The sequence below is a fragment of the Scyliorhinus canicula genome, chromosome 16, assembly GCF_902713615.1.
Source record: "Scyliorhinus canicula chromosome 16, sScyCan1.1, whole genome shotgun sequence".
In the NCBI taxonomy this organism is placed as follows: Eukaryota; Metazoa; Chordata; class Chondrichthyes; order Carcharhiniformes; family Scyliorhinidae; genus Scyliorhinus; species Scyliorhinus canicula.
Genome location: NC_052161.1, coordinates 22,747,893 through 22,762,151, shown reverse-complemented (window position 1 = coordinate 22,762,151; position 14,259 = coordinate 22,747,893). Strand labels below are relative to the sequence as shown.

The following is a 14,259-nucleotide window of genomic DNA, read 5'->3' as shown; positions in this document are numbered from 1 at the left end:
GGAATTAGTGCACAGGTCAGTCATGAACTCATTGAATGACAGAACAGGCTTGCAGGTTAAAATGGCCAAACCCTGGGCGGCACGGTGGCGCAGTGGTTAGCATTGCTGGCTCATGGCGCCGAGGTCCCAGGTTCGATCCCGGCTCTGGGTCACCGTCCTTGTGGAGTTTGCACATTCTCCCCATGTTTGCATGGGTTTTTCCCCCACAACCCAAAAGATGTGAAGGGTAGGTGGATTGGCCACGCTAAATTGCCCCTTAATTGGAAAAAGTGAATTGGGTACTCTTAAATTAAAAAGAAGAATGGCCTAATCCTCTTTCAATACTCAAATGTTCTCCTCCGTTCCGAGTACTCTGTTCCTCTGACTCCAGCCTTTTGTATATCTGTCCCTCACTTTACCCATCATTAGTGGCAGACTCAATTTCGACTTCAGTCACCCTTTCTGATCTCTCCCTTCCTGACTCAATGACCATTTTCCTTATGTCAAACTATGAAGTACTGTGGGACTTTGTTTAACATTAAACATCCTCTGCTGGATTCTCAGTCAGCGGGATCCTTTGCTTTGCTGGCAGCGCACCCACGCCCGCAGGTTTCCCAACGGCGTGGGATGGCCACAGTGGGAAACTCCATTAGCCTGCTGCCTGAACGGAGGACCCTGTGCTGGAAAACAGGGTTGGGGGGACAAAGAATCCAGCTCCCTATTTTTTATTGTTACATTTAGAAAATCATATTTCAATGCTCGATGACATCAATGTAGAAAATAAGAACATAAGAAATTGGAGCAGGAGTTGACCACGCAATCGTTCAATCCTGCTCCGCCATTCAATATGATCATGGCCTTCAATTCCATTTTCATGTTAATGCTGAGGACAGGATGAGACCATACATCTTTGAACCGTGAAGCAATGTTTTTCTGAAATGAAATAGATATTACCAAGTAATAAAGCATTCTGCATTCCACTTTAAGTGTCATGTATTATTCAGCTGACCAAAAGTTTATGACAGTTAAAACAATATCTGCCAGAGTTAAAAATAAGTTTTAGTGTTGCACCTGTGTAAATCACTTTACTACTTCACTGATAAGGAATATGAAATAAGCAAAAAATGTTTTCAATTTCAAAATATCTGTTTGCAATAGTCTGGTAAAGTTAAGGAAACTTTACACTCATAAAGCTGCTTGGCATTGTTTGAAGTTCCTCCAGGAACTAATTTGTCATCTGCCTGTTTCACATGCATGATCGTAGCGCCAATGTTACAGAGCAAACATTAGCACAGTGGGTATGTGTGTATATATATTTTTGTCCACCCATTATACTAATAGTTGCTTCTTGCTTCCACGCTACGATAGTTGCTAAAGTAAGTCACAATTCATGAATATGATTTCTGAATACAACACTTTCAATTTTTAAAAATGTTTTCTGCTGAATTCCATTTAGATGCTGTGGCTCATAATTGTAGCATTTACTTTGGGCAACACAGTAAAAGGTAAGAACAGAATCATACAGCTTGGTATCAATATGTCCAATTAAGTTGTTGTTAACTGTAAGATAACCAATATTTGCAGTATTGCAACTCCAAAAATATTGTAATTCTGAATGTATTCTTTCCTCTGTTTCTATCTCGAACATTATATATTTTTGTTTTTGACTTGTATTAGACAGATCATTAGATTCATTGAACGGGCAGACCAAGGATAGAGGACAAGATTTAACGGCCACCCCGCCACGTGTTTTTCGGTGCCGGGGGAGGCGGCTCACCAGCAGGATTTACCGACCCCACCGTAGTCAATGGGATTTCCTGGTGGCAGCACCCCTTGTCACCCGGGAAACCTGTGCGCCCGCATGGGAGCGGAATTTCCCGCAGGCGTGAACAGCTGGTAAATCCCACCCAGAATCTCATTAGCTGGCTGAACTGGTATTGGAAGTGGGATGGAGTTAGAATTTCAGAAAATCTCACCTCAGGACAATTTCCCGGCACATTCCCGCCTCTTCGATAGATTCCACTCCCGAGCAGTCTTGCTGGAGGTGGGGTCTGAATGGCACTGGCTCCCTGCTGAGTAATGGTGGATAGCTAATTATCAACAATTAATTGCCCACTTAGCAAATTGGTGACAGTACCAGGATCTTGCTGACAGCAGACTGACCTCTTGCTGAGCCCAAAATCAATAGGTGCTGGAGCCAAGCCGCAACAGCAGCAGGCCATCCCTGGAACCACTGGAGCCAGAGAGCCATATCTCTGACTGCAGGCCTTCTGTGGAAGAGTTCCCTCGCCACAATGGTGGCCTGGCAGCTGTAACCACCGTTTATTTTTAAGCATTCAAATGTTTTTGGAGGGTACCTCTATCTTGAAATGCCCTTGTGGTCTCCCTCTTACTCTGTTAGCGCCCACCATTCCCTGTGACACAACTGGCTTCCCAGAACCTTCTGCACTCGCATTGGCCTTTCTGGCTGCGTCACCCGCTCACCATCATTAATTAGACCGGGCTCCAGGAGTCGGCCTGTTAATTGTCATCCCCGGGTAAGATTGCTCTGCTGGGCAAACCTCATGAACTGTCAGGGATTGGACTCAGAAATTATGACATCCCACATTCAAAAACTAAGGCGGTAAGAGTCTATATTAGGCTTAAGTATGTTAGGTGTTGGCGTGATTGAGTAATTTCTACCTTATCATTCTCATATTACAGGTGTTAAATCATGTGAATTACTTTTTACAGATCCTCCTTTTTAGTCAGTTTATGATCCCATCAATGTCAAGAGATAAATGGAATTAAATTGCTTCCCCAGTTAGTTGCTCTCCAGTGACAGCAGATTCGATGGCCACTGGCAATATGCGCACACCTGGTCCACAGTGAAGGAAGCCTTACACTAAGATTCAGTGATCTCAGCAACAAAATGCCATAAAAGCTGAGCATCATGTGGCACGTGCTTAGACAGGCCGAGAGAGCTGACCCTCTGCCTGTCAACCCTGTGTTGGAGGTATTGTCTCCTTCGAACTGGGGCTCCATGTCCATCCCCTCTGTCCTGAGGAGCAGCATGTGGCGGAGGAGAAGGCAGCTGGTGCTGTTGATGTCAGTGTAGCTGTTCCTTTTCTGCATCAGGGGTCTGAGACAGAGCTGCACAAACTGTTCCAATGCTGTAGTGAAAGCTGAAACAAGCAAGAGAAAATCAAGGTAATGAAGTCCGAGATAGAGTAAATTACTTCAGAAATTGTGGAATTCTCTTGAGAAAGAGTGAAATTAGGTTCTCAGAACAAGTGTTGCAGTATAAGCCTTACCCGGAGGCAGGCCAGTAGCTCTTCACTGTTCAAAGGCTTTTTCTTAATCAATCGTCCCCACAGTATTCTCTCCTTGTTAATCCTGGCAGGTACCGCACAGCTCGGGAAACATGGTTCTCTGGTTGTCAAAGCCAGAGTTCATGTTTGAAGACTTAATTTATTTATTACGTAGATATTTAATTGCTTGATCCGACAATTTGCCTCCAAATGCAGCAGTGAACCCTGCAGGTGGGCTGGATCATGTTGGGTTTTAAACCCAGCAACATTTTTCAGAGCTTTAACCTCTGCCCCTGGCCACTCCCGAACTCGGTCCTAGTTCACAGTTGAAATCCTACCCTGTATTAAGATCCGTGTGGTCTGTTGCATGGTGTCGAGTCTCAATATCATGAACGGATATCTCTTGCCACCAGCTGTTCAATGAGCAGCTGAGAAACAAGAGGAAGTGGAGGAGAAATTGATTGAGTTCGGATTGTGATTAATGGAGGCGTGTGTAGATAAGTGATGCGGTAGTGCATCAGGGTAGTGGGCCAATTGGGGGGGGGGGGTGGCATTTGACAATTCAATTAGAGACCTTGATGTTTCATATCCGATCATTTCACTTTTGTGGTACTGTCCTACACACCCGCCATTGATTACCACAGTTATCTGCCCTTACTACCTTTTCTTGGAGTTTGTTTGAAGAACCTCCTGCTCCCTGTCAATTCTTGCCATCTTTTTTTCTCTATCTCTCCTCGACCAGGGTTTCCAGTTCAGCGTCAGAAAATCTTGGAGCACACTCGCTGTACCATTATTTAGTGTTTTTCTTGCTCACATTCGTTTTTGGCACGAATTCCCACACTTTCTCCAAATCATCCCCTTTGAAGGGTACAGACTGGCCTTAAGTAGTGCTAGCCACTCACTGTTTTGCAGCCCCTATCACCAAAGTTTGTGCTTGGCTGAATGCAGAATTTATTTTAAGAGCAGGTGGCACAAAACATAGGTGCTGCTTGTGTTAGAAGCAAAGGTCATGGATTAATCATGCATCACAATCTCTGTGATCCTTTTCCAGGCTGTACCAAATTTCATGGCTGCCATCTCTGCCAAGGTAACTGTCTATCGGTATAGACTAACTTATCAGCTTGTATATTATGCTCAAGTTTCTGATGCGGGACTGGAACCCATCATTTTTAAAGAGGCTATAATGCTAGTTCTGAGTCAAGGCTGACACATAAAAGCAGATAGTTGTCAACCACACATCAGAACAAAACGTCTCACATTTTCTTTTGTTTTTATTTACAATTTCTAACATTGGCAGGTTTTCTTTACCTATTAAATTACACTTTCTACTAATTAATATCATGTTCGGCACTGAGTGACATAAATGAAGGGACATTTGGTTTATCTAAATCTTATTTTGTGAAACTTGCTTAAAAAAATGACGTCTCTTCACAGCTGCTGAAGTCTGCTTCAACCATCTAGGCTGCTTTACGGATGATGTTCCATGGGGCGGGACAAAACAAAGACCAATTAAAAAACTACCCTGGTCCCCAGAGAATATTAATACGCGCTTTTTGCTTTGGACAAGACAAAATCCAGCAGCTTTTCAGGTAGTGAGAATTTTACATTTTTAAACATCTACATTCATCACAGCAGCAGAGGTGGATTGGAACATTGTATATATTAACAATGCTGCGTACCTCTTATCATTATATTTTTCAACTTTAACCATTGTCAGCTGGACCCAGCAGCTTCATTGATCTGTGGAATACTTATTTCAGGAGATTAAGGGTGTGATCCAATGGAAAATGACGCAATCTACCCACATTGAGACAGAGTCCCGGACCGCATATTAGCCAGGGTTTTCCCAGCACTCGCAGCACTGACAAACACACCACTATCTAACATCCAACCGGGTAGATCAGGGGCCTCAGCAGGGAGCTCCCCGACAAGGCCGCACTCAGTCTCGTATTCTGCACTGAGGAACTCCACTTGCCGGAAGTGGCAGTGCCATCTGGGCACCATGGTAGTGCCAGGCTGGCACTGCAAGGGCGTCCAGGTGGCACCAGCAGTGCCAGGGTACCACACTGCCCTGAAGGCATGCACCTGGGGGCTTCCAAACCCCTGGGAGACCCACACAAGTGCCATTCCGTCTGATGGAGACCAGCACGGAATAGCGCTTGCCCGATGTCTCCAAGGCAACGGGGTTAGGTTCCACACCTTGGGTAGATCTTGGGAATCTAGTGGGATGAGTTGCCTCACTCCAATATGGAGATTTTCCAGAAAGTGATCCCACCCACAATGGGTTAGATCTCCATTTGATCTCCCAAGACGTGGCGAGCTGGGTAGATCCCGGACGTGGGAAACCCCGGCATCCACCGGTCATGTTGCACCACATTGCTTTTCGGGACCAGTAGATCCTGCCCTAAGTGCCATTTGTGGCAGGTTTTGCTGGGGGTTTCACCCTAGCTCTGGCGGCGAGTTCCCCACCCCTATCTAACCATTTTTGGGGCATTGGGAAGTTTCTCCCCAATCAAGCCCACACTTCATCACTGGCGAGCTGGCCAGACCGGCTCCTCCGATATCGGGCCACCATTTTGAAAGAGTGCCCTGAACTCTCAGTGGGTTTGTGGGTCCCCCACACCTCCAACCCAAAGGTTGTCACCCCTCCACATACATGGGAATTACCACAAACCCCCCCCCCCCCCCCGATAAGTGATGACACCCCGCTATGGGGTTGCTGAAGGTCGCCCTTTTCAGGCATTCCCACGCCACCTTTCGGAACCCCATTCCAGGACACCACCCTTCACTCCCCTAAACCTTCCAGAGGGGCCCCTTTATACCCGCCCTGCACCCCCACCCTTCATACCTCCCCTTGACCCTTCTTTCACGGGCATGGCCCCGTAAGGCCCTGACCCTTGGCAGTGCCACCCTGGCACCTGGGCACCCTAGAACTGCCACCCCGGATTTCTGTCAGTGCTCCTGTTGGGTTTGTAATTTCATCCGGGAATCATGCCAGTTGATAACATTCAGGTATTGCCAGGGTACCACCCGGATACTGCCCAGGCATTACCCTCCATCAACTGAGCGGTGCACTCACCTGAGAGGTCTGCTCACCAGATGCATGTCTTCGAACATCAGTCATGTATCATGTTGTTTTGCCATTACACCACCATGGGTGGATTTTCTGACAAGGGTACTGCGGGATGAATCTGACGTAAGGGCCTAATAATGACATCATTCATTATAATCATGATCCCGAAGTTGTACATCGGGAAACGAGCCTGTTCTCTAATGAGGTGGGGAACATCGACATGAACTGCGATTTTGCAGTTCTCGCAATATTTTCCACTCCTGTAGTTGAACCTGCCCAACGGGAAAGGGAGTGGGAAGGAAGAAAAACCAAGTCAACACCATCAGGCAAAGCCCATCAGGCCAAGATGTTCCGTAAAAGAATAGTCAGGATTTGTACTGTGCAGTGAGATAGAGTTAGTACGATGTGACTTGAGACATGGAAACGAAGGAGTGTAAATAATTAGGAGTTGGCCAAGAACTGAGGAGAAATTAAGAATAAAATGGCACAAGGGAGAAGAAATGGCAGGAGTAAGGAAAAGAACTGAGAAAAGTTGGAGGCAGCACGGTCGTACAAGTGGCTAGCACTATGGCTTCACAGCGCTAGGGTCCCAGGTTTGATTCCCCGCTGGGATACTGTCTGTGCGGAATCTGCACGTTCTCCTGGGTGCTCCGGTTTCCTCCCACAGTACAAAGACCTGCAGGTTAGGTGGATTAGCCATGCTAAATTGTCCTTAGTGTCCAAAAAGCTTAGGAGAGGTTATTGGGTTACGGGGATAGGGTGGAAGTGAGGGTTTAAGTCGGTTGGTGCAGACTCGATGGGCCGAATGGTCTCCTTCTGCATCTATGTTCTATGTAGAGAAGAGAAATCAGCCTGAAAAAGGATAAGCAAAGGAGAAATATCAGAATTAGGTTAGACAGTAAGAACAAAGATAATGAAAGGCAGTGAAGCAAACAAATAAACATATTAGGGAAGATTTCCTCTTATAAAATAGCTGTGAGCCTGATTATAGAGATACCCTTCCCCCATTGTGTAACTGAAACTGATATTGAGAATTCCACCAGCTGTCATTTGAACCCTTGTCCCAGAACATTGAATTGCTTATCCAATGATATTACTGCCACCATCTCCCCACAATAAAGGGAAACAAAACAGCAGAGAAATAAAATGCAAAGTTTAAAAATGGACTGCAGACAGTAAAGAGATTGACAGGGTCACAATAACACTGTTAAAAAGCAGCTTGATTAGGAAGACCAGGGTCTTCCTGAACCAGACAATACTGTTATTTGTTAGAGTGTCGCATTATTATTCATAGAAACCGTACAGCGCTGAAGGAGGCATTCAGCCCATCAAGTCTGCACCGACCCTTTGAAAAAGCACTCTAACCAGGTTCCCATCCTATCCCTGTCAACCTGTAACCCCACTTAACCCGCATATACCTAGACACCAAAGGACAATTTCGTTAAGATTGGTGGGGACCTAGTGAGATTTAAGACAGGATAGAGTGGACTGAATTTAAACAAAATACTTGTTTCATTACTCCGTGTTTTTTTTTTGGACAGTGTTTGCTGACTTGAGTGAATGATTCTGAGAGAGAGAGGGACAATTGAAAAAGCACAAATAACAAAGCAAACGCGATTGCAAATAGAAGTTATGACAATGTTGTTTATGAAATTGCGGGTTTGTTGTGACAGTTTTATAAACTCAATAACTATAGTACCTAATAGTTGTAAATGCAATAATTGGCAACGACTAGTTAGCTAACTAACGATGGGTTTATTAAGAATTCCAAAGCACAGACAGAGTACTGTAAGCTATGTCTTCATGGGGCTAGCTACTACATCTATCCCTCTTTAAGGGACTTGTTACACAGTACATTGATAACTTATACATCTTTCAAAACATTTACAATAATGAACGATTTTTAACAGACTTTATCAGAAACTCAGTCTGTCAGGGGACTTTTCCTTTGGCATCGACGTAGCTCAACTGGTTGAGCTTCCGCTGTAGAGGTAGTTTCAATTTGACTTTCTTCACTGCAACACTCTCTTGGTAGAAGCACATCACTTTCCACTACTTTCTCAGTCTCACTGGGAACAGACCTTTGTCCTGCCATTGGCTGAGGAGCTGCTTCACCCCATCGACAAACAACACTACTTGCCGGCTCAATAGGATCGGGCAGTAACACTGGCACCTGGGAGAGCTCCTGCCTCCGCAACTGATCTACGTGTTTCTTCAAAGACTTGTTCTGCACTTTCACTTCAAAGGACAGTGGACCCGTCTTCGCCACCACAACTCCCGGGACCCAATTTGGGCCCGTTCCAAAACTCTTTAACAAAAGCTAAATCGTCTGTCTCAAATGCTCTTTCCACATCTGCCGAATCGTGGTTCCTTTTCTGGCAACTTTGACTTGTGTCCACCCTCCCCACCAAATTTATAACTACTAGGCTCAACCTGGTTCTCGAGCGACAGCCATCAGAAGCTCAGCTGGAGTTATACCAGTAGTCGTATGCAGGGTTGCTTTGTAGGCTAACGGGAACCGTGCTATCTTGGTTCCTCACGATGCAGGTGATTGCTTCTTCAGACCAGCCTGTCACGTCTGAACTGCTTGTTCAGCCAACCCATTTGACGGGAGGGGATGTGTAGCGGTCTGAATATGTTTTATTCCATTAAACGTCAGGAACTGCTGGAATTCCGCATCTGAGAATGCCATTCCATTGTCCGAGAAAATATTTCTGGTATGTCATGAGTGGCTAAAATTGCCGCAGTTTCTCAACTATGGCGTTGGAAGTTGTGGACTTTATTTCAAATGCCTCCATCCATTTTGAGTGAGCGTCCACTAGCAAAAGCAACATCATGTCCTGGACTGGGTCAACCAGCCATTCCGAGGGGTGAAAGGGAGCTGCAGCTGGCAATGTCTGGTATAACTGGCATTGACCACATTGCTTCACAACCCGTTCTATATCCAAATCAATGCCAGGACACCAAACATAGTTTTTCATAGAATCCCAAAGTGGAGGAGGAGGCTATTTGGCCCATCGAGTCTGAACCGGCCATCCAAAAGAACACTCCACCTAGGTCCACTCCCCCACCCATTCTGCCCTTTCACCATAACCCTGCAACCTCACCCACACATGCCTGTAAACTCAGGAACAATTTATCAGGGCCAATTCCCCTAACATGCACATCTTTGGACTGTGGGAGGAAACCGGAGCACCCGGAGGAAACCCACGCAGATACAGGGTGATGCACCATCGATTGCACGCGAGGCGAGTGATTTACCAATGTCAGGCTTTAATTAACTAGAACACAGCCTGGCGATCGTCTACAGTGGAAAGGGACGATCGTCAGGCTTCTGAGCATTTATACCTCGTTGATAGAGGCGTGGTTAACTCAGCCTCTCGGCCAATCGGTCGAGAGGCACATGACCGACCAGGGCCAATGGTAAGCCGACGTTCTGGCCCAATGGCAGACGAGTATGCAGATCATATCATCACACAGGGAGAATGTGCAAACTCTAAACAGTCACCCAAGGCTGGAATCCCTGGTGCTGTGAGGCAGCAGGACTAACTGCTATACAACCAATGGTGGCCCTTCACATTAACATTCTCACGAGCATTTTCATCTTGGACTGGTCCGAATGTGCGCTATGAAATTCGTCAAGCAGAATTCTCCTGCTGGTATAGGGACAACCACCCTCGTTCCTCAAAGGATGACATCATCTTTAATAATGACATGGGAGTCCACAGTGAGTAAAATAAGAATCAAAGTTTATTTACGAGAATGTTATGTATCCGGTAGATCCTTGACGGGTTCTCCTCTAGTCGGTGCCTTAATCCAACCTGAGCTCATAAACTGGTTAACGGGATATCCTCACACTCCGCGAGGAGCACGGGGAAGACCAGCATTCCCATCCCGTAGGTCCCATGCGGGATATTACATTCCTCCCCCCTAAAGTCCAAAGACCCCCTCGACGAGTGATGTGGCGGAGAAGGAGGAGCAGGTGGAGGATGTCGGAGTTTCTTTGCTCAAGCAAGACTTTCTGGAGCTGACTTCCGGTGGCATTTGCGAGCGGGGCGGCCACATCAAGAAGAGCTCCCACCAGTGAAGAAACCCACGCGGGTGTCGGGCAGCGGGGGCTGAGGCGCTGGGCCCAGCGCAGCGCAGAGGTTGGAGCAGCGGGGGCGGAGCTCAAAGGAGGCCGAGGTGGCAGACCCGAGGCCAGGGCGCGATGTAGGTGGGATGTCCCACATCGGATGGCTCCCACCTAGGATGAAGAAGGAAGGCTGATGTCCAGTCCCAGGGGAGCTCTGGGGAATGTAAAAGAGAAGAGAAAGGAAGTTTAAAGAAGTTTGGTGAAAGGTTTTTCTTCTCCCCCTTTTTTGTGTGAAGGAAGAAAAATTGTTTTATTTTTCAAAAAGAAAATTCAGATCGATGAAGGACGGGTGGGTGGAAGGGGGAAGAAAAGAAAGGAAAAACAATAAGCCGCTAAAGGATGCGAAGAGCAGCGTCAAAGAAAGGAGGAAACGCGGGTTCAGCACTCAATGAGAGGATGAAGTGCTGACAAGATGGCGGAAGCCGAACCGCTAGGCCCAGTTAGGGTGGCTGTGGCAAAGACATCGGCCGAGGTGAGAGAGCAGGGTGAGAAGGTGAAGGAAGTGGAGGAGGCTGTGTCACGGCACAGCGACCAGTTCACCTTGATGGGGGACGAGCTGCGGAGGGTGGTGGAGATCAACAAAAGACTCCGAGCAAAGCTCGAGGACTTGGAGAACCGGTCAAGGCAACACAATTTGAGAATTGTGGGCTTGCCCGAAGGGACAGAGGGCCCAAGACCAACACAATACTTCACTAAGAAGTTGGCGGAGCTGATGGGGGAGGGTGAGAACCCCTCCCCGGTACGAACTAGACCGAGCTCATCGGTCATTAAGGCCAAAGCCCAAAGTGAACGAGCCGCCAGGAGCAGTAATTATCTGCTTCCATAAGTTCTGCATGAAGGAGAAGGTATTAAGCTGGGCAAAGCAGAAGCGTGAGGTGCAGTGGGATGGTACTGCGGTTCGGATCTACCAGGACTTGACGATGGAGTTGGCAAAAAAGACGAGCGCCATTCGGGTGAGTGAAGGTGGCATTGTACAAAACGGGGGTGCGATTTGGTATGGTGTGCCTGGCGAAGCTGAGGGTAATGTATAACGCCAAAGACTTTTATTTTGAGACAGCGGAGGTGGCTGAGGCGTTCGTGAGGGCAGAAGGCTTGGGACAGACGCGAGAAGTGGAGCTGGAAGAGAGACTGTGGACTGTTTGGGCAGCTGGAAAATGTATAAATGCTGCAGCTTTCTTTTTACTGATGTGTATTGTAATTTACTTCTCTTTGCATTGTTACAGAGTTCAAGTTAATGGTTGGGTTGATTGGCGTTCTGTGTTGCGACGGTTAAATCTTATGTTAGTGAATTGTATGGGTTGGATTGTTGGTTTTGTTTTTTCTTTCTCTGGGACTGGGTGGAAGGGGATGATATATCTTGGCGGGGGGAGCCACCCGCGCTAGCTAGCTAAAGTGAGCTAGTGAACGGAGGCGAGGTGAGAGGAGGACTGCGGACGTTGGAGCCTGGTTAGCAGGTTTCAATGGGCCTACGAGGCGAGCGAGAGGGGGGGGAAGGGATTGATGTTTTTTCAAGGGGAAATGTAGGGGGGGTTCTTGGGAGGGGGGGTGGAGTTCGATGTTAACAATGGACAGGGGCGGGTCAGGCTTATGGGGCTGGGCCCCATGGTATGATGGTGGTGGATAAGAAGGGTGGTGGAGGTTGAGAGACCCCCAATTAGGATAGTCACGTGGAACATGAGAGGGCTAGGAGGTCCGGTTAAGAGGTCAAGGGTTCTTGCGCATCTTAAAAGTTTGAAGCCATTTGGCAATGCTGCAGGAGACTCACTTGAGGGTGAAGGACCAGGTGAGACTTAAAAAGGGCTGGGTTAGCCAAGTGTTTCACTCTGGATTTGACGGAAGGGCTCAAGATGTAGCGGTGCTGGTCAGTAAAAGAGTACGCTTCCAGATGGAGAAGGTGGTGGCAGATCAGGGGGGTAGATATGTGATTGTGACAGGGGCGCTGGAGGGGAGGTTAGTGGCGCTGTTAAGTGTATACGGTCCCAATTGGGAGGATGTGGGATTCACAAAGAAGGTGTTTGGGGCCATCCCCCGACTTGGACACACACAAACTGATTGTGGGGGGGGGGGACTGGAACATGGTGCTGGAGCCAAGGCTGGACAGGTCACGGCCACGCTCGCTGGTCCCATCAGGGGGGGCAAAGGCGCTGGCTGGGCTAATGGTGGAAATGGGAGGGGTGGACCCTTGGAAGTTCCTGCACCCAAGGGAACGGGAGTACTCGTTTTTCTCAGCAGTCCATAAGGTATTCTCACGGATCGACTTTTTTGTGGTGGGGAAGGCTTTGCTGGCTGGGGTCAAGGGGTCGGAATACTCGGCAATTGCAGTGTCAGATCATGCTCCGCATTGGGTGGATATGGTGCTGGAGAAGAGGGTAGCGCAGAGGCCGGGGTGGAAACTGGATGTGGGGCTTTTGGGGAACCAAGGGTGAGATTCTCCGCAAATGCGGAGAGCCGTAAAGGCTGCCGTGAAACTGGCCATGTTTCACGGCAATCTTCACGCCCGTTCCCGGGACCCGATTCTCCCCCCCCCCATCGGGGCTAGGAGCGGGACCCCGGGAATCACGGCATCACGGCCATAACGACCGTCGTTAAGGCCGCGCGCCAAGATAACACGCGGCCGGCTCCAACCCGCGCATGCGCGGTTCCGCATTTCTCCACTGCTGCCCGACAAGATGTGGCGGCTTGATCTTGTCAGGCGGCGGAGGGGAAATAGTGCGTCCCTTTTGATCGCAGGCCCGATGATCGATGGGCATCGATCGCGGGCCTGTCCCCTCCCGAGCACAACGGTGTGCTCCTGCCCCAAACGGGCCTCTGGATGCCCCAAACGGGCATCCAGCACCCGTTTTTACGATGGCAGCAAGCAGGTGTGTTTGCTGCCATGATAAAACGGGCGTAAAGGCCCGGCTGCTCGGCCCATCGGCCGTGGAGAATCGTCGCTCGCCGTAAAAAACGGCAAACGGCGATTTGTGACGTGGGTCGGGCGGGGGGGGGGGGGGGGGGGGGGGGGGGAGAATAGCGGGAGGGCGTGAAAATGTCGGGAGGCCCTCCCGCTATTCTCCCAACCGGCGTGGGCAGCGGAGAATCGCACCTCAAGTGTTCTGTGAGAAAATTGAAAAGATAATTGAGGAATATGTAGGTTTCAACTGTACGGGTGAGGTGTCAAAGCCAATTGTCTGGGAGGCTCTAAAGGTGGTGGTGAGGGGTGAGGTAATTTTGTTTAAGGCCCAGGGTGGACAAAGAGGAGAGGTTGGAGCGGCAGAGGGTAATAGATGAGATGTTGGAGGTAGATAGGAGTTATGCAGAAGATGGGGACCCAGCCAAGCTGGAAAAGAGGAGGGGACTACAGGCGAGCTTCGACCAACTGTCTACCAGGAATGGTAGCGTATGTTAGCAGGTCTGCTCCGGCGGAAAGCAGTGGCAAGGGAAATTCTTCAGGTGAGGGATAGGGCAGGGAGGTTGGTGGTGGCTGCGGAGCTGATTAACAAGGTTTTTGAGGAGTTTTATGAGAGGTTGTACAGGTCAGTGCCACCCGGGGGAGACCGTGAGATGCAGGAATTTCTAGATGGGTTGGAGTACCCGAGGCTAGGGGAGGGGGACAGGGCTACATTAGAAGGAGCAATAGTGGAGCAGGAGATAAAGGATGCAATTGGGAGAATGCAGTCGGGGAAGGTGGCAGGGCCGGATGGGTTTCCGGTGTAATATTGTAAAAAATTCAAAGATAAGCTGGCACCCCTGATGGTGGGGATGTTTGAAGAGGCGATAGGGAAGGGGGTGTTGCCACAAAC

At 48.5% G+C, this 14,259-nt stretch overlaps 1 protein-coding gene across 2 annotated transcripts in view; it reads left to right on the top strand.

Moving 5' to 3' along the window:
* Positions 1 to 1,214: 1,214 nt before the first annotated feature.
* Positions 1,215 to 14,259, top strand: part of LOC119950898 (pancreatic lipase-related protein 2-like) — a 50,309-nt gene continuing 37,264 nt past the window's right edge. Inside the window, exons 1-3 of one of the 2 annotated variants that reach the window (XM_038773811.1) lie at positions 1,215 to 1,277; positions 1,436 to 1,484; positions 4,704 to 4,858. In XM_038773811.1, the coding sequence (XP_038629739.1) occupies positions 1,230 to 1,277; positions 1,436 to 1,484; positions 4,704 to 4,858 (252 nt within the window). In that variant the 5' untranslated portion in view covers positions 1,215 to 1,229. Of the gene's footprint in view, positions 1,278 to 1,313; positions 1,356 to 1,435; positions 1,485 to 4,703; positions 4,859 to 14,259 lie in introns of those variants that run through there. The other variant, XM_038773812.1, reaches the window with a different exon arrangement.